The sequence below is a fragment of the Stigmatopora nigra genome, chromosome 13, assembly GCF_051989575.1.
Source record: "Stigmatopora nigra isolate UIUO_SnigA chromosome 13, RoL_Snig_1.1, whole genome shotgun sequence".
In the NCBI taxonomy this organism is placed as follows: domain Eukaryota; kingdom Metazoa; phylum Chordata; class Actinopteri; order Syngnathiformes; family Syngnathidae; genus Stigmatopora; species Stigmatopora nigra.
Window position 1 is genome coordinate 9,861,570 of NC_135520.1, and position 20,138 is coordinate 9,881,707.

At 37.3% G+C, this 20,138-nt stretch overlaps 3 protein-coding genes across 10 annotated transcripts in view; 2 read left to right on the forward strand and 1 right to left on the reverse strand.

Annotated features, from left to right (window-relative positions):
- Nucleotides 1-789: 789 nt before the first annotated feature.
- On the reverse strand, nucleotides 790-7,949 carry metap1 (methionyl aminopeptidase 1). 2 transcript variants are annotated; one of them, XM_077731303.1, is made up of 11 exons: nucleotides 7,648-7,949; nucleotides 6,347-6,398; nucleotides 4,707-4,813; nucleotides 4,386-4,446; nucleotides 3,421-3,512; nucleotides 3,250-3,333; nucleotides 2,616-2,754; nucleotides 1,982-2,113; nucleotides 1,634-1,777; nucleotides 1,479-1,544; nucleotides 790-1,137 (listed from the first exon to the last, which is right to left on the reverse strand). In XM_077731303.1, the coding sequence occupies exons 1-11, from the start codon at nucleotides 7,762-7,764 to the stop codon at nucleotides 971-973; spliced, it is 1,161 nt and encodes a 386-aa protein (XP_077587429.1). In that variant the 5' UTR covers nucleotides 7,765-7,949; the 3' UTR covers nucleotides 790-970. The 2 variants fall into 2 exon arrangements, with proteins under 2 accessions (XP_077587429.1, XP_077587428.1); XM_077731302.1 differs by having other exon boundaries at nucleotides 4,707-4,816; nucleotides 7,648-7,945.
- eif4eb (eukaryotic translation initiation factor 4eb) lies at nucleotides 7,771-12,741 on the forward strand. Of its 2 annotated transcripts, none has more exons than XM_077731305.1 (7): nucleotides 7,771-7,934; nucleotides 8,876-8,988; nucleotides 10,325-10,420; nucleotides 10,503-10,566; nucleotides 10,854-10,967; nucleotides 12,098-12,237; nucleotides 12,329-12,741. In XM_077731305.1, the coding sequence occupies exons 1-7, from the start codon at nucleotides 7,917-7,919 to the stop codon at nucleotides 12,441-12,443; spliced, it is 660 nt and encodes a 219-aa protein (XP_077587431.1). In that variant the 5' UTR covers nucleotides 7,771-7,916; the 3' UTR covers nucleotides 12,444-12,741. The 2 variants fall into 2 exon arrangements, with proteins under 2 accessions (XP_077587431.1, XP_077587430.1); XM_077731304.1 differs by lacking the exon at nucleotides 7,771-7,934 and adding an exon at nucleotides 7,949-8,102.
- A 6,955-nt stretch (nucleotides 12,742-19,696) lies between these two features.
- Nucleotides 19,697-20,138, forward strand: part of lingo2b (leucine rich repeat and Ig domain containing 2b) — a 29,825-nt gene continuing 29,383 nt past the window's right edge. For all 6 annotated transcript variants that reach the window (XM_077731497.1, XM_077731496.1, XM_077731499.1 and 3 more), the window contains exon 1: nucleotides 19,697-19,964. The gene's annotated coding sequence lies outside the window, so the exon portion shown is untranslated. The remainder of the gene's footprint in view (nucleotides 19,965-20,138) is intronic.

Sequence of the window (20,138 nt, forward strand, 5' to 3'; positions counted from 1 at the left end):
AGTTCTTACATTCATTCTGTTGCTTGTCCTCTTTAATCACCATTTAATTATTTAGGCCACACAGAACTCCCATCTTAATTATAAAAACAATATTATTACTTTATGTCTATTTCCTTTCCCATGAGGTTGATTATATTTTTTTAAATTTTGCTTTGCATCTTTAAAACTTTTCAATTTTCTTAAAAAAAGAAATGCAAGCCATGACACACAACAACATAATTTTGGGCATTCAGACGGTGTAATACAGTAGTGAACACATTCAGGAATTACATTAAACAGGACACCACTTTGGCCTTGAGCCAAAAAAAATCAATCAACTAGTTCTATAAATTCATTTTTTTTTCACAAGCTAAAAAATATATATATTATGAATATTTCATTCATCCTTGAAAGTTTTATATATTTTTTAAAGTAAAAATGTCTTAAATGTATAATTATATCTACCGCTTGTTTTTGTAGGGTATAAGTATTTTTCCCTCTAAGAACAGGATTGTAAATATTTTGTAAAGTGTTATTTTATATATAAACAACAAACAACCAAACTATTATTTGTTCTTCATAAGGGAATAAAAGCTCTTTTGAATTAAAAAACAGAACCTTTTGCATTGCGGATAGTGCCGCCTAGTGACCTCCTCAGGAAGTTCCGATCACCGTTCCTGCAGCATCCTTTTTATCCGAATTATTCATCCTAATGACTGAAAATAATCCCTTTTTCATAATAAACCTTTTCAATATTTTCTTCAGAGAAATAAACACACTTGACTGTCAAATCAATCCAGATATGACACATTCAAGTACAACAATTTAATTTGAAGGCTGATATTTAATTGAAGAGCCACAGTAAACGTAAACTCCAGGAACAGTATTCTCTTGTTTGAACATGTGTAAGCCCGTACAAGAAATCCAGACATGCTGGATGTCACAACGTCCACTTAGTTCAGTCCTCATTGCATGTGTGTGCCAGTCTGGCTTACACTTGGCTCAGAAAATGAGCCTGACCATTGTCTTCAAGGCGGCGGGTAAGGATTTCACAACCTGTCTCTGTGATCAGAAGGGTGTGTTCAAACTGGGCAGAGCGCTTCCCGTCCCTGGTAACTGCTGTCCAGCCGTCGGGCCAGGTCTCATCTTGCCATCCACCTGAAGTGTTAAATGCATACTTTTGTATAATGGCAGCCCAGCAGGTGAGTGGTTAGTGCATTGCCCTCACAGTGGGGACTTGGGTTTAAATCCAGGTCGGTCCACCTGTGTGGAGTTTGCATGTTTTCCCCGGCCCTGCGTGAGTTTTCTCCGGGTACTCCGGTTTCCTCTCACATTCTAAAGACATCCATGGTAGCCTGATTGGACACTATATTGCCCCTAAGTATGAGTGTGAATAGTTGTTTGTCTCCTTGTCCCATGCGATTGGCTGGCCACCAATTCAGGGTGTCCCCCACCCCTAGTGTGGATAAAGCGGCTCAAATGCATCAATTGAGACTCACCTTCACATATCATGGGTTCAATGGTAAACACATGGCCCGGCTTCATGACACCAACTGCTTTGTTTTCTGGAAAGGGATACGTGAAGGCCGAAATTATTTTCACATGCAGATAACTGAAAATCTCTTCAATATTTCCTAATGTTAGCGCAACTTACTGGCATAATGCGGCACATTTGGAGCGGTATGGAAAAGCCTGTGGATGCCATGGCCACAGTAGCTCCGCACCACAGAGAAGCCATTCGCCTGAGCGTGCTTCTGGATTATGTTACCAAGCTCCCTGTAGCGGATGCCAGGCTTCACTGTATGGGGAATGTTAGCAGCATCAGAAAACTCCTCCTATTGCACATCGACTAAATACGCCCATGAGTAAATATTCACACTTGCACTTAAACATATGGAGCAACAAGACACAACTATACAGGCAACTATAAATCCAACGCAAAAATGTAGACCATTACAACGGGCAGAAATGTGGTGAGTAAAAAGAAAAATCCAATCCTTACCAGAGTCAATAGCTTGCATAAGGCATTCATAGGTAGTCTGAACTAATTTCTTTGCTCCTTCGTCCGCATCTCCAACATAAAAGGTCTCATTGAGGTCCCCATGGAAACCGTTGTGGTAGACAGTGATGTCCACTGCAGGAAAGAGAAGAAAGACTGTAGATTGATTTCATTCCTCCATTTTGCCATGTAACAAAGAAGCAGTGGGCATAATAGAACCAATTTCCACCCATAGGACAGAACTGCGAGAAATAAGCAAAGCAAAATAGAAGGCAGGTAATATGAATGGAGGAACGCCACTGTGAAAGGTTAATAACATCATTTGTCTTGTGGGATCATGCTGGTCACTTGATGGAAAGTCATTAAGACGAGACTAGGAGAGTGCCCATTTTAAAACAGAGTCGAATATTCAAGTCAAAAAAAGAAAAAGGGGGCTTTCTAATCCTAAGACTTAAACATTTAGGACAGGTTTCATTGAAGTTAAATGTTTATTTTGTCTGCAAGATAATTTTTCATAAATGTATTATTTTTCATATTATTCCAAAACCCTTTGAAGGAGACGGGCTGGAAATTCATACTTGCACAAAAGGTCAGTACAAACAGGCGCCATGAACATGTAAATGTGAATTGAGCCTACCATTAAGAATATCACCATCTTGCAGTGGTCTTCTGTCTGGGATTCCATGACAGATAACTTCGTTTACAGATGTGCAGCAGGATTTGGGGAAGTTGTAGTAGTTGAGAGGAGAAGGGTAGCAATTCCTTGTAATACAAGCCTGAACAGAAAAAAAGCAGTGTAAGGAGGGAGTTGTCTTATCTTCATTGCACAATAGAACAAAAAATACTTTTTAAAATTCATATTTAATATTTTCTTTTAAAGTAACACTTACTTACAGATATTTGAATAAGGAGGAAAGTAATGTATTTAGTTATTCACAAAAGTTTGAAGTTTCAAATTTGAAACTAAAAAGATGTGTCATCGTGATAATTATTGATAGACTGACTTTTTTTTTATCGTGATAACAATTTGTTTTCATATTGCCCGGCTCTAACTACAACAAAACAAAACAATGGAAGTGTCTGGTGTAGCATAAGGAGGAAGTGCATTAAAGTATAACAGAATTGCAAGCTAAAAAGCCGGTGTATTATCTTTTGGTTTCTCCTCATCAAAAATTCCCAATTAGAAAATAAAGGCTCTCTGGTCCAAGATTGATGAATTTTAAAGCGGGTCTTGCATACAAATGTGAATAAATAACTATGTGCTCGTGTACCAGATGTACTGCATGGTCAATTTCTTCTGTTGTAACGCCAGGTTTCACCATTACAGCTGCGATATCCAGAACTTCTCGTGCCAGCTGCAATTAACAATCCCAATGCATAATAAATGAAAGGGGTACCATGACATCAAGGGCTGTCGGTACATGTAAAACCAAAGATAATACCTTGCAGACCAATCTCATGGCTTCAATGTCCTCAGGTGGGAGAGTCTTGATCTGCGATGTTCCCTTCAGAAACTGCTCAGATTCAGACATTCCTGTGGAAAAACAGGTACTATCATTATAATTTGTATTTAGATGTGACTTGTGTCATTTAATAGTCCTTTTTCTTCCTGATTTTGTCAGTCTTGCCTACTCTGACTCAAATAATCTTGGGCAGAGGAAGAATCTGTCTTTATTTTAAGCGAGTTATCAAGAAATGGCAGTTCCAGATTTAAGTATGACAGTGCAATCTCTGAAATTTGTAGTAAAACAATTTCCGACTCTATATATTTAAATTTCAAACAAGGTTCCACAAGGTTTCATCACAGACACGATGCTGAAAGCATTAAAGGGTATCGTTTGATTTGGTATTGGAGTCATGAGGCATTTACTGATCAATTTATGAAGTCATCAAGAGGATTGCTCGATGAACGTCAACAGTTGCTTGGCAACAGTGAGTTTTAACTTTAGGTTATGCACAGTCTAGGCCTCCTTTAAACAACCCCAAAGGACCACAACGTGAGTGCCATAATCAAGTGTTACTTAAGCTTTAAGAGAGTAGCTCAAAATTAATGCCCTAAATACTTTCATGTTAACAATTGCTGTTTTGTACTAGTTTAAGTGGAAACAGACAATTAGTAATAGCGCAAAAATATTTTGCACCAGTTTGATGTCAACGCCACGAGAGAATGAAAAGACATTGTAACCATGGCTACCTGTGTAAGGATCTATGCAGGCACATGACAGAGGTGTAGGTTGCCATGGTAACATTAAATGAATTGCTAAGAGAATGTTAAGACATGTTTACAACTATTCGAGGGAGAGAGGATAGAAATTGCAGCAAACAGAGTTGCTAACAATTGTTGAAAATAAATAACTATTAATTCTTCATATGAGGTCATACCATTGAAAACAATGGCATCTTTTACCTCTAGGATGGTCAGCATAGTCAGGTCTTTGGATTTCACTGGGCACAAGCCGCAAAGGTGTCTAAAATGAGAAAGAAAACACGTTAGCTAAATGATTTAAATTATAGTACATTTCATGTTCTTATTTTAAAAAAGATCTTCCAGTCTTGATTGTTTATTTTTGCCTAAAAAAAAAACCTCAGTATGTACTTTATTCTTGAATAATTCAAATCGACACGTTAGTCTTAGTTCAGTGGTTTTCCGACAGTTAAGAAAAAAAAAATTGTTTAATTTTTTTTGAATTGTTACTTAAAATGTTTTAAGATGTATAGATGTACTCACCAACGGGTAGTAAGGGTGAAGTTTCCCTGTGTACCGGTAGCCAGGCCATGGGTCGGTGTTGATGTCTTTCTCTACACAGTTCTTACATTCATTCTGGTGCTTGTCCTCTTCTGACAAAACAAAACATGGTCTCTAAGTCTTATTACTGATTCCTATGACCTTGCATAATTAAACTACCCACAAAACTAATGTAATTGCACCCAGAAATATTCAGCTTTGAGTCTTTTGGGTTCATTAAGAACATGGTTGTTGTTCATTAATAAAATGAATCCATAACTACACAACGTGCCCAATAATTCTGCACTCCCTGTAATAGTACTATGCTGCATTCAAGTGGTGTCGTAATTATGATAAATATTAGTTTTCAAACTGAAAATTGCAAGTGACCACCCATTAACACGTATTTTCTGCTGGAAAACTGGGAATTTATCATGATACCCAAGAGAGCAAATGAGATGTGAATATGAAGGATCTTTGATATTTTAGGATTGAGCAGCAATTTGCCTGAAGCTTTGACGAAATAATAATTGTATAATAACGTACGTAGCATCAACAGCTATGAAATTCCTTTTTTCTTACCAAGAATTTGTAATCAGTTTTAGTTTAATGTAGGATGACGAATACAGGTAGAAACTTGGTTGGCAGTCAGTTGCTTACTTGTTGAGTAGTTGACTACTTGTATACAGTACAGTCAAACCTCTAGGTACGAAATTAATTGTAAGGAAACACACAAGAGGAAATTATAAGGACATTATTTATCATTGTGTTAAAATAAATAAAGCATATGAAAATGGGCACTGCGACGCTAAAATATTTCCTTCCGCGGCCGTTATAATGGGAGATGCCAAACCCGCAAGAGCCCGTTCTACCGAAAGACGTCCACTTTGTAGTACATTTTAGACTTTTACGTGTGCCCTGTGTGTGTGTGTAAGTGTGCGTGTGTGTGAAAATATGTGCCGAATTGCATTTGTATGTTTTTTAATCACTTAAGGGGAATTGCAAGCATTAATAAGGAGAGCATTTAGCTGAGGTGTACAGGTATGTAAGAGAATCATGAAACATGGATAGTGGTTGTTGTGATACAGCCAATTGAATTGGAGTGAATGCTTTTATTGTCATTGAGATAGAATGAGAGCGATGAAATGAGAGCCCAGTAGGGGGTAGCGATGTGCTAAAGAAATAATCAATGCATCCGCAACAATATTTTCAAAATAAAATAGCGGATAAGGAAATGCAATTGGTGGATCTTGTAACTTTTTCGTATCTCGAGTCAGTTATTTGCCTATAAAAAAAATTGTAACCTGAAAATTTCGTACCCAGAGGCATTCGTAAGTAGAGATATGACTGTATATGCCATTGACGGCAGGATTTACTGATACCACGAGTTAACTTGACCCATAACCCCATCAAGTAAAGATACCAGGGGTATTGGTTGGAGAAGTGATAATAAATGATATATGATGCACAGCCATAAGTAAGCAAAAGGGATGGATGGATATTAATAAGGTTATAAAGTGTAATTTTGTAGGTAAACAAGAGTAGCATGACAACATTGTACTATGTTAGGTGTATACAAAGACTCGTGTGGTGACTAAACAAATGCTCCTTAAAATGAATTACTCCCTGGAACCATTACTTACTTGCTTTTTTGTGTAGCAGCTTGTGAGATGCCCAGCTCCCTTTGAAACATTCCTTGATATTAAAAGGTAACATTGCATTAGTTTGACATGTTTTTTCAGAACAATTATCAATCTATAATACATCTATTAAAGAGGAATAAAAAGATATTTCTTAAAGAATTAGAAATCTTTTATGACAATTTGAACGCATGCGAAAGTCTTCCCTACACAGAATAATTCAGTGCAATAGTAATGTAAATATGTAGACAATATATCATTGCAATGTTCAATTTTCATAACTCAAATTCACAATTTACAGGAATTGACCCGGATTAGCCCTAAAATGTATAGGAAATTATCCCTGGAATACCTAGAGAATGTGCAGGACATGACTAAAAATAACTAATTACCCACTACTGTCAAGGAAAGACACTGAACTGGGAGGTATGGTTTTGAATGTGTTAGTGTAACAGAGTGCTGGAGATTATATTCACTCAGAATGAGAGGGGCAGATTTTCTAATGTTCATTCACCCACTCCCAGTCAAAATTATTTGGTTGTATAGCACTATAAAAAGTCTATATAAGTCTAGAAGATTTTGGTAGGAATCTATTCCTTAACCAGCCGAGTCCGAAAATTACAGTGCCTTTAACGCTCAGGTAAAAAATAAAATAAATTAACTGTTTGACATGGAGGTATCAACATTTTGTAACGGTACGGTTTTCAAAATCTCCCTCAGTTTTGGCATTCATATACCACAAAAAAAGTAGATTTAAGGTTGATTATTTTAAAGCTAGGAAAACGTGGTTTATAAATGCTTGAGCACTGATATTATGGCACCCTGAGGGCTAATAATTCATTATTTTGCCAGAGCATGTTAAACAATTTTAATACAGTATACAGAATTATATAAAATGCCAAAAAGAGTCAGGACCTATGGGGTAAAAGAGTGACATCTTTTAAAGCGATACATCAATTATCAGCAGGAGCATATCGTAAATCAGAATATAATTAATCACGATATAAAATAATTTCAATATATCGCCAATTCCCCAAACCTCCCACCCCTAATCAAGGTAACAAAATCTTTGGCTAAGCAGACAATGGTTATTTAGTTTAAGCACTCATCATAACGGATGTATTTTAATTATTTGACAACTAAATTAATATCGTCAAACTTATTTCCAAGCTCACGTGCAAACCATGGGCTTGCTCTTTAGCATGACAGCTACATAGCTACATAGCTGGTTTATGATAACAGGGCCCCTTGCGACACAGAAACAGTGATCTTTATAAACAATCGCGACCACGGAGAAGTTTTACCTGGGAACAGAAATAGGAGCCTTGAATGTCAAGTTTGATACACGTGGGACATTGAAGTTTGGCGTCTTTTCTGCAGCATTCCGTCTCGCACACCCTTCTCTCTTCTGTGCTCGCCATGCCTCAGTCTGCCTACTGGAGGGGTGGAGTCCCGGACTCCCGGTGCCCAAGCAGCCAGCCAGATGCCGCACAACGCGCATGTCTGGAGCGTTCGGTCACGCTGCTCCGTCCGCTCCAATCAAGTGTAACTTTCCCCAACGCAGATTTGTAAAATGGCGACCGCCGAACCGGTGAGTACTTTCTACAAAAAACTTCAAAAACACTTGTAGTGAGAGCGATTTGACGTAGACTTTGTCGTTCGCTCGTATGATCGGTAACCGTGACGTGTTTAGGGACTGTCGATCGTTTGAGCTTCAAATAGCTGTTCTTTAATGCGACCGAAGCGCCATGGCAGAGAAGTATGGAGACCTCGCAACTTTTAAGCTGACGTTGAAGACTCGCTGTACACTTTGCTCAATACTAGTCTTTAGGGGTAACCTAAACCGTGCTGGGATTTGGTCAGAAAACACTCAAACTGCAAACCATTAGTCTGCAGTTTCAACATAAACTTAAATCGGCGTCTCGAGTACTTAACATTAAACCCTGTTAATGCTCTCTCGTAAAACAAGTTAACGCTCTTATTGAATGACCTCGCCGCCGATTTCTGTTTCAGTGACTCATGTTGTATTTAAAGAGTCGAATTAAACCTTTATACCGCATGGAATGAATTTTTGGTCATTAAAAAACTAAATTTTTAACCCACAAGCTCCTGGCGTCCACTTACATAGACATCAAATTTTGGGTCATTTAGGCCAGAGGCCCCCAATCACCGGTCCGCGGACCGATGACGCTCCGCGAGTCACCTGGTGCCGGTCCGTCAGATAGACATTCAATTCATTTGAAGTTGGATGAATGTTCATTGATGCCACCCTTCCCTTGCAAGTGTATTGAATGTTTAATTGTGACAAACTAATTAGTGGTAGGGTGTATTTTGACCAGAGGAAGACAAACAATATATATATACATACGATATTGTACAGCACTTTGATGTGTTTACAATGATTATATCCAAATAATACCTTGGTAGAATTGTTCTTACATTTCAAAAGTGAGGTGCAACATTGTGACGATAGGCAAATGTGGGCCCTCAAGTATAAGCACCTAATAAACTGTCAAATAAACTGTTTTTCAGGAAACTACTCCAAGTCCATCCCTGCCTGAAGAGGGTGAAGCTGAACAAGCAAAAGAGACTGGTCAAGAAATTGTAAGCCCTGAAGCCTACATTAAACACCCCCTACAAAACAGGTAAGGCTCTGAGAAATATAATGTGCCGTCTGTCAAATGTAATGCGATATACTTAAACAATGTGTCAAAAACACATTTATTCACACAATATCATGAACGTTGTTTTAGCGATATGAATTAAATTGAATGTTTTTTTGTCATTAAAAAAGTATAATGAGATTTTAAAGTATATTCAGAGTATTTATAGTGTCCTAATGAGAAAAAATACCAAATGGGTGTCTGGAATAGGCACAGAACAGCATTAGTTTCTGACAGTTTGATAAACTTGATTAAAAACATTGGTTTGGTTTTTGGTATTGCGATTGCAGCACTAAAATGTATTATTTCTTCCACTATGTTTAAGTAAATAATTTGAACCAATATTAATAAACAGATTTTTAAAAAAAGACTCAAAACAACAACATAAAGCACCAAAGCACAATTAAAAACTCAACTTACAATTTGCTACTAAAACTACTAATACTAATACTGCATACTTTGGGATCCAAGTCAGATCTTCCCCCTTGGCTATGGTATTACTGATAAAGGACGTTTAATCAAGCGCCCATCCCTAATTTTGTTCGGACGTGAGTGCACTCACAATGTCAGGATTAATTGGAATAGATACCAAAGCAAACTCAACAGTTTGTACTAGCAGCATCCAGGTGCATCCTGATTACTCATTTGCTGTAAAGCTCAGTGTCTTTGACTTTTTGCAACCTCCTTTTACCCCTTTCAGTGCCACTGACAATAATGAGAGATGAAAACATCTTTCTGCTGCTGTGAGTTTGAACAAGTTCCACACTGGTTTATTTGTAGTAGACATTCAATCCATTTAAAGTGGGAGGCCATGTTGGATTTTGGGTATTGGTTTAGTTTATCCAATGTAATGTTGCAGTGCTCTGCCCTTTTCGCCCCAGAAACAATTGAGACGCAAATGGAAAAATGTCCTTAAAATTCTATTCGTATTTGTTTGTATCTAAATTACCTTATTTTTTTAATCATCTTTCAAGGTGCCTCTATACACACTTGACGGTCAGAATTTAGAGGGTGGCTTCCACACTCGGGGCCCCAACCTTTTGGTGGCTCGATTTACGCTCTAAAGAGGGTGTGGAAGATTGAGAGAAGTTTATTAAAAGAAAATGTAAGATTATGTGCAGAGCACTATAATAGTCACAACCCCCCAAAGGGACGCACAGACGAATAAAGCGGGCCCGTGAGTGACCAAAAATGGCAGGGCCGATTTTTATGTTTTGTTTTTTTGTTCCAGTCCAACTCTGGCTGCCTTCAATGGCAGTAACTTAATGAAGAGCCTTTTTACATTAATGCAAATGCTTTTTTATTTATACCCTAACAGATGGTCTCTCTGGTTCTTCAAGAATGACAAGACCAAAACATGGCAGGCCAACCTGCGACTCATCTCCAAATTTGATACAGTTGAAGATTTTTGGGCGTAAGTCACAAAATAATAATAGTCCAGTAATCTACTGAAATTCTAGTTCAAATGAGTTTACTAGTGTACTATTTATTTCCAGTCTGTACAACCATATCCAGTTGTCAAGCCATCTCATGGCAGGCTGCGATTACTCCCTTTTCAAGGTGTGTTTGATCGCTCCATTTACACTATTATTATGCTGATTTTTTTTTAAATGTTTGTAATGTTTTTATTTTTATTTTCGGGTTGCTTCAGAAAAACTAGAACAAATAAACAGTTATCGTAATGTTGAGAATTGACCCTTTGTCAATAGTGGATTAAAATTGAACCCCTATCAATCCATTTTAAAAAGACATGCTGCATGTCATGAGAACATTCAACATTGTTTAAATTGACAATTGAGTTCAATGTTAAACTATAAATTTTACACAATGTCAAATGGATGTTGCAGGATGGAATTGAGCCCATGTGGGAGGATGAGAGAAACGTACGTGGAGGACGCTGGCTGATTACACTCAACAAGCAGCAGAGAAAATTCGACCTAGACCGCTTCTGGTTAGAAACTGTAAGTTTACACAATTGACTATGGGATGTTTTTTTTTTTTTTTGTATCTCACACTACACAGCGGAAAATGTCTTCCCATTACTAGCTTTAATGCTCTGGTTACCTTTTTCAGAGCAGTCATTTTTAGGCCAAACAGAAAATAGTAGGAGAGAGTCTGTAGAGTCGTACCTCTATTTACGAAATTTACTGGTTCCAGAACTTCTTTCCTAACTTGGATTTTTTTTGTAAATAGAGCAGTACTTTATATTTAAATTCTGTAATTCATTCCATTGTCTTCAAAAAAAATGATCAAAGTGTCCCACCGTTGTTTAAAAGATGTGAAAAACAGACAAAAATGAAAGAAAATTGTAAGAAAATGATTTATTAATGTCTCAAAATAAATAACAAGCATGAAAATACATCTTTTCAGGCAGTAGTACAGGACAGTACAGAGGAGGCTAATGTTACCATACAATTTTTCGATGAATAACAGTGCCCGCTTATTCCACCGATAATTAAAAACAAAACAAAAAACTGATGACAAACGGTGGCCAAAAGTGTGTTCTGGTTTTTGTGGGCGGGTCCAAGTCAAAGTAAAGCAGTCCGCAATGTTACCAGGAAAATTACAAAATAAAATAACAGATACAGAAAATGCGTTTACATTTTGGGGGATTTCTTTACTTGGATCTTGTTTTTGTATGTTGGGACGGTCATTTGGATATCAAAGAGTTTCCTAACCTGAAAATTTCTTACCTAGAGGCATTCATAAGCAGATATATGACTGTATATCCAAACCAAGCTGGGGAAAAAGCTGTAGAATTTTTCGGAACATTTTAGTGAGCAACTGCTTAAAGGGGCAGACAACATATTTATTGTGTATCGCCAAGGAAAGACTTCTGTTTAACAAATGGAGAAAAATAACCGCAGTCTTTTTAAAAATAATTTAATTTACCCCAGTTGGGCTTAAACATGTGATAGCAGCTTCTTTGCATGGATTGAACTTGGGGATTTTGGACATTTTGTTTTTGGCATGTTGTTGAAATTATGTATAATAATGTGGTATCCAAAATTTGAATACTATATCAAATTATTCCTTTTTGCAGTATAACAATTTTCATCCAATTCCATAAATATTTCTCTTCTTTTTTCAGCTCTTATGCTTAGTTGGAGAGGCTTTTGATGACTTCAGTGATGATGTTTGTGGAGCTGTTGTCAACATCCGCACTAAAGGAGATAAGATCGCCGTATGGACATCAGATTGTCAAAACCGTGATGCTATAACACATATAGGGTGAGGAATGAGCTGAAATGTTTGTATTCTTAAAAATGATACACAAATCCCAGCTGTCATCAAACATAACATTATTTTTCCCTGATTACAGGAGAGTTTACAAGGATCGGTTGGGACTCCCCTTGAAGATGACTATTGGCTACCAATCCCACTCTGACACTGCAACCAAAAGTGGCTCCACCACCAAGAACAAATTTGTTGTTTGAGAAGCACCCTTTGTGGTCTATATTCAACTTGTCAAATTTGTTGGTGGTGCATATGTTTACTTCAAAGACTGCGCAATGCAATCCAAGACTACATGCCAAATGTTTCCATAGCCTACCAATCACTTAGACCACATACATATTTTAATGTCAAAACTAAGACTGGGCACATTTTATTTGCAATTATTTGCCATACAGATTAACTGCGATTTATCACATTGTCATACATAAAAGCCAATAATACATTTCAAAAATAGTATTTGGTCCACTTTTGCTATAAAAACCAATAGAAATGTATCTTTTAAGTGAGGCTCGGTACATTTATGGCGGTTAATTGCCTAATATTAATTGATCAATCACATCATACAAACAATTTGATAATTAGTTCAAAATTAGTATTGAGCACATTTATTTTAAATATGCTGCCACATTAAAGAAATATACATTCATTTTGACTCATTGGCAATTAGGTCATGTGTGTTGGAAATAAATATCTGTTAACTATTTCTGAGTTATCTAGCCCATTCTTAGTCAAAACACTAACCCTTTTCGCTTGGACATTGGAATATAATTCACCTTATTACTAGAAATGTGCTAGTTATTATATCTCTGAACAGTTTAAGTAAATAATGATATTGGAATGCAATTTGGATGTAACTCCATATTAGGTCTTAAATAAATGGGATTATAGTTTGAATGGTTCAGCAAATATTGCAACTATTGTGATCATTTCAAAAGAAGCAGGTTCTGTTCAGTTTTGGGTTATTGCTGGCCATGTAAACATATCCACTGTGTGCTATTACTAGAGCTTACCACTTCAGTGCTTCATGAATGCTCTAAGTAAGAAAAAAAAAATATTACTTGTAATTCCTTTTTCTTTTTTTTCCCAGTTACAGTCAGTCTTGAAATGCAAAAATGTATATTTTTTTGCCATTTTCTACAGCATGAGTGGTTTTGCTGTAATTGTGTAAGAAATTAAACCCTTTAATTTATTCATGCCTGCATATTGTTCAATTAGGAAAAAAGTTTTACTTTTTTGCCCTGACTGTTGCATGTAATCACGCTTCTTAGTCTCTATATTTGATGACTGATATTCTTTTGGGTTATGATTAAAACAGGAGTTTTGCAATGGCTCGAAATGTCACTTTATTCAATGTATACATTCTTTTATCATCAAATTTTTAGATATAATAGTAATTTAAAGTAAAAGTTAATGTGTTCCCTTACGCACATACAAATAATTAATAGGGACGTCCCCAATTCGATCAAGTGATCGGAAATCGGACTCGATGACCATGATTTTCATAGGATCGAAATTGGGTAAAAAAGAAATTGAACTCATTGACTGCCATTAATGGCGACAGCTAAACCATTTATACTGAATCGAACTATCACTGACAAGCAAATCATTCGGATGTGCTTTTTTCCGCCCTTCTTGATTGATAAGTTTTTGAGGTGTCGTATTGAGACTATTGGCAGATCCTCAAAATCAGGTGACCCTGACTCATATGCACAAATAGGTGTATATGGTGCTAATGTTGGTCAGAAGGGCGTGCATTATTAGGGTTTAGCTCATACACAATATCTAGACAGGTAGACGATTCAAAACACTGTATATAACAGACCGTTTAAATTGTTCAATTTAGTCCCTTTTCTTGTATCCACTTGTTGACTACTACTTATTTTGTTACTTGTTTATTCATTATTATTATGTATTCATTATTTATCTGGTAGCGGCCCGGTGAATGAGTGGTTAGGGCATCGGCCTCACAGCTCTGGTCCTGGGTTCAAATCCAGGTCACGTCCACCTGTGTGGAGTTTGCAAGTTCTCCCTGGGCCTATGTGGGTTTCCTCTAGGTACTCTGGTTTCCTCCCACGTTTCAAAAACATGCATGATAGGCTGATTAAATGCTCTAAATTGCCCCTAGGTATGGTTGTCTGTCTCTTTGTGCCCTGCGATCGGCTGGCCACCAATTCAGGGTGTCCCCCGCCTCTGGCCCGGAGTCAGCTGGGATCGGCTCCAGCACCCCCCAAACGCCTATGAGGATGAAGCGATTAAGAAAATTAGATAAGATGAGATGCTGCCAATGTTCTCATAAGGCAGGAAAACCAAATTAGCATTAAACACTAACTGTCACTCCATCCACCAAGTGACCATTTCCTTATATATTAAATGTCAGTATAAAGAGACCTTTCAAAGAAAAGGTTATTTTTGAGAACTTGGCATAACATATTTAATTTGTATTTCGGCTTCTTTAAAAATGTCATCACAAGATGCGGCGGGCATTCTTCATGCCAGCAGGCACCCTGGTTGCTGCTGGATCGGAAGTCTAATAGAGTCCTTGTTTAAGTGACGTGCGAGTTGTAGCAACCTTTAAAGGTCAGTTGATCTCCACATAGGATCCTTTAAAATAAAAATCCTCACAGCATGATAATTTATCGACCGAACATCAATATGAACTAGAAAAGGCAGTTTCTGAAAAAAATAAAAAAATCAGTGTGTATTGGGTCACAAGGTCTCTGGATAAACAGCCCTTAAATTACACACTTCATTATGCGAGCATGTCAGTTCCCAAGTCAAAGGAAATTGATTTATTTAGACAGTTAACAGCATAGAATAATGTGAGGAATTTCAGTTAATAAAAAAAAACACATGCACCAATAGCTCTGTGTACCCAGGATGCTGTATTAAACCCTTGTGAGTACATGATCTGAGGAGTCACACACAGCCAATGGAGAAGCTTGATGCTTTATGAATTTCCCTAGGGTGTACTTATTCTGCGTTGTAAAGATCAATGGCTGGATTTGTTTACTCAAATTACAGCAAAGGACGCGACAATCACAGAGGCTATTATCCTACCCTATGGCTTCAATCAAGAGTGACATTAAGGCTTTGCCAGAAAAAGAAGAAAATACAACACAAGCACCCAGTAAAAAAAAAAAAAAAAACTCCAACATCACATCAAGCTTAATATATGTTTTATCTTTGTAATAGTTTAACAGTGAATTAACCTCTACTTTAGTATAAAAGCCATATAGGGGGCACAGAAAGCCTAGTATTTCCCCCATTGACAGGTTGCACTGCAAATAATGTGCCGTTGTGTGTCAGATACTTCACATGATCTTGTTTCTTTAAATTGGGTCTACGTGGGTGCAACTGTTCCCTCAAAAATTCAAATATAAAACAACATTTTACTTACATTGAATATGCCTTTTGTAAGAATATGACATATTTTACTCACTTTCTAAAATAACAATACATTTATATATGCATGCACATACATATATTATACATTCATTCAATGTGAAAATACTTTTTGACTTCAAAAGACTATTTGTTACTTGACTAAACAGATTTAGCTTTGAAATTAGGCCAGATCGAATGCCCTTATTGTTGTAAGCATAAATAATTGAGAGTGTAAATGAAAGAGAAGACAAAAAGATGGCTACATCAGATGAACAATAAATATATGAATATGATAACAAATGATGTGCTCCTTATGTAAAAAAAAACATTGCTGCTTAGAACTAGAATTTTTTGTAACAGTTCCAAATATGAATTATCATTAAAAAATAGAAAATTATATTTTTACATTATCCTGAAAACAATACATATATACATTTAGAATAAAATATTGTTTCCTGACAAATCGTATTCGTGCACACAGGTTTAAACGCTTCAAACTATTTAACGCCAACCTTTGAGCCAGTTGTCATTTATTTATGGCGGTTGCACAGTAATTCTCACAAAAGTGAATTGTACAGGACTAAATAAAGGACTCAGCAGTGTCATGCTAATATATTGGCCTTGTTATTTGTTCATTTGCACCTCTGTGTTGTATACAGCGATAAATAGTGAATGAGTTACATCGCAAATGCACATTTTATTATACAATGTTCAAAACATTCCGCCTCACAGTTCTTAGATCGAGGGTTCAATTCCTGGTGGGTTCCGACCTTCTTGTGTGGAGATTGCATGTTCTCCCCATGCTATTAAAAGTTTTCTCCAACATCTCAAAGTTGGCTAAAATAGGCTCCAGCACCACCAGCAAACCTTGTGAGACTAAGTGGAATTTCAAATGAATGTATATTAATTTTTAAGCCATTGAGTAGAATAACAGTGGCAAACTGGCTGGAAACTACAAGGTTTGGCATAACAAGGGGTATGTGTGTGACCTTGGGCAACATGCTTTAAGAAAAACAAACAAAAAGGATCAATAAAGTAAAGTGTAATTGGACATGCACTGAAGCAGTGTCAAATGACCAAAATGTTTAGTAGTGATGAAAATAAACACAGAAAAATGAATACAAAGGAAAGTAGTATTAACTTCATGAACTGTTGACCAATCAGAAGAAGAAGATTCCCTCTTTGTTTCGTATTTGTATAAAATACTGTACAATTAAAGTTAAAACTATTACATATCCACTAAGGAGAGGGTTGTTATAGTGACTGACCCAGCGAGCGAGCTGTATTTGGCTTCTCTGTGTTAGGCAATAAATTGTTTATATTTGAACATGTCATTGTTATTGGAGTCTTTTTATGAAAACGAAATCACATGAAATCTAAAATATTGAAGGGCCAATAGGTGAGTAAAAACACAGGTTGCTTTAACAGCAAAATTTGTTTCCCCCAGCGAGACCTAAAATGACATCTCACTCAATATTTTAATTCCTCTTTAAATAATACTTGATTACAATACTTGATTACAATAAAGTGATTTTTGCTTCATGCAACATTATTACTCTCTCCCAGACTATACTGTTTATACCATCGAAGAACGAACTGTTACTTTCAAATTAGGTTTATTCTCTGCACCTCACATATTGAGAGTGAAAATGTCATCATACTTGTTTTTAATGACTTGAGGAGAAATGTTTCCTGTTTATCAATCCAAACTGTCAAAATGGAACTCACTTGGTATTTTGGATGCATTTGCCTAAAAATTATTTGCAATTCACCAAGAGAATATCTAACATATTGGGAAAGGTCTAAAATCACACGGGCATGAGGACACAATTTCATTTCATTCTGCTCATCGTCACGAAGCCTGCCATGAACTGCACTGAATAAATCTGTTTGGTTGTATTAAATTACCAGCACCTCCCTATTCCTTATGATCCATGACTATATTCGTTGAATTGGTGCAGAATATAAAAGATATAGCTGACCTATACCATACAGAACAGATACAACAAAGAAAACATACTTTATAAAACATACTACTGTGTGTTCCATTTCAGATCCCAGGTGTGTGGTTGTGGGCGGAGCTACCTGCATCGCACGTGTATTGCGGCTCGTCAGCACTTAATTTAATCACAGGTCAGCCAAGAGAACGTTGTTGTGTTATTGCTTTTTTTTGATGCCATAGGGTTTCTGAACTGCTTTATCCTCACTAGAGTCACGGGGGGAGCTGGAGCCTATCTCAGCTGACTTCAGGCCAGAGGCAGGGGACACCTTGAATTGGTGGCCAGCCAATCACAGGGCACAAGGCGACAAACAACCATTCAATAAAAAAAATAAAAATAAAAAGCCTTTATTGTCATCATACACAGCTGCGTATAACAAAATTGTTGAACACTCTCACTCACACCCATATCTCGGGGCATTTTAGAGTGTCCAATCAGCTTCCATGCATTTTTTGGAATGTGGGAGGAAACCAGAGTACATGGATAAAACCCACAAAGGCCCAAGGAGAACATGCAAACTCCACAAAGGCCAACCGACCTGGATTTGAACCCAGGTCCCTCACTGTGATGCCGGCGCACTGACCACTCAACCACTAGGCCTCCACCAAATGAATGATCAATAAATAATTATCATGAATAAATAAATAGTAAATAAATAAGTAGCAGTCAACCATTAGGTACGACAAAAGTGACTAAATTGAACAAATGAAACTTATTTTTATAGTGTTTTGAATCGTCTGTCTGGTCTTGCTATTGAATGTCTGAGCTAAACCCTGGTGTTCTGTGCAAGTCCTTCTGGGAGAAGTCCACAAGCGGGGAGTACCCGGGACACGCCGTGGAGATTATGTCTCCTGGCTGGCCTGGAAACGTCTTGTGATCCTCCTGGAAGAGCCGGCTGGATAAGGTGGCTGGGGAGAGGGATGCCTGGATTCCCTGCTTATGCTCCTGACCCTGCGACCTGACGTCAGAGAAGCGTGTGAACATGGGTGGATAGATGGTTGGACATTTATAACTTCTATTTCTGTTTCATCATGTACTGTATTTGGAATTCTGCACTTATTGTTCATTATTCCATGTTGTCCTGGTTCTGTCTTAGTGTAACCTTCCTCGGCCATGTTTAGATTTGAAGAAAGTTTATTTTGGTACCTATATCCTACTCACAAGTGTGAAATGAGAAGTGTATTACTCATTTTTGAACAATTGTTCCCCTAATCATTTGTAAGCTTTGATGGGTAAAACATATGGATTAAGCTGATAATTAGATCTCATTTGTGAGAAACAATATTGGAGTCATTTTTTCATGAAATACTGCTCACAGTGGTTTATTCCAAATGAGTATCTGTCTGTGTAGTAAAAGAAAAGAGGATCATATGTATTCACAAATGTATATATCATATAGTATATAGCAGCCCGCTGGCCACGTTTGCTTGTGTGGATTTTCTCTGAGTAACTTGGTTTCGTCCAACATCCCAAAAAACATGGATTCTAGGCTGGTTGAACACTCTAAATTGCCCTTAAGTGTGAGTATGAGCATGAATGGTTTGTCTGTCTTCTCCCCTGTGATTGTTTGGCCATCATTTAAGGATGTCTCCCTCCTGGTGATCTTTGTTGCGACTTTTGAGGATAAGCAGTATGGAAAATGAATGAATGAATATATAATACGTATATATTCATTTTCCCTGCTGCTTATCCTCACAAGGGTTGCCAGAGCCTATCCCAGCCAACCATGGGCACAAGGCGGGGGACAAAAACTGTGAGGCTGATATGTGAATGGTTTGGATGCCTAGCACCATGAATGACAGAGAATATCTTGGAATGTAAATGCAAGCATCAAGGGGTTAATACAATTTAATACTATGAGTCTGCTCAAGTATGCATTCCCTCAAGGTAGTTCACTGTATTTTTGTTCATGAAAATCCAGAAAAGGTGTTAAACCATTTTGGCATTCATCAGTGAATGTTCATTTCATTTCAGGCTTTTACTTTGAAGGTATAAAAATGTTGCTCTTCCTGCTTCTTTGGGCTTGATAACTCTCTTGCTCACCCCCTCACTCTCACTCTCATCCAGCACTGTGCAGATACCTTGCCAAATGTGGAGCAGCCTCTGTCTGGGATGATTCCCCAGGCAACTGAACAGAAGACCACATTAGGGAAACGAAATTTTAGAAAAAATACATTTGTGAAGCAGATTTTTCTACAAAAGTGCAAAGAAACCAACTCTGACAGAGGATTGCATTGAGTCTGTGCAAATGTGTGAATGTTAGAGGGTGTTGGTGAGTGTATGCCTCGGACACCCATTGTGCGATGTAAAGGTGGATTTTGACATCCAGTAGAGCAGGTAAGAGTCGTGACATTCTTTCCACTGTATTTAATTCTCTGAAAGCCTTTGCAGTCCTTTTTTTTCCCTTATAAGTATTCAGGCTAACATAAGACACTCCTGTACAGCATGACTCACTACCAATAGACTGTTAACTCACAAGAGAAAGGTATTGACACTTTGTTTCATCAGCTG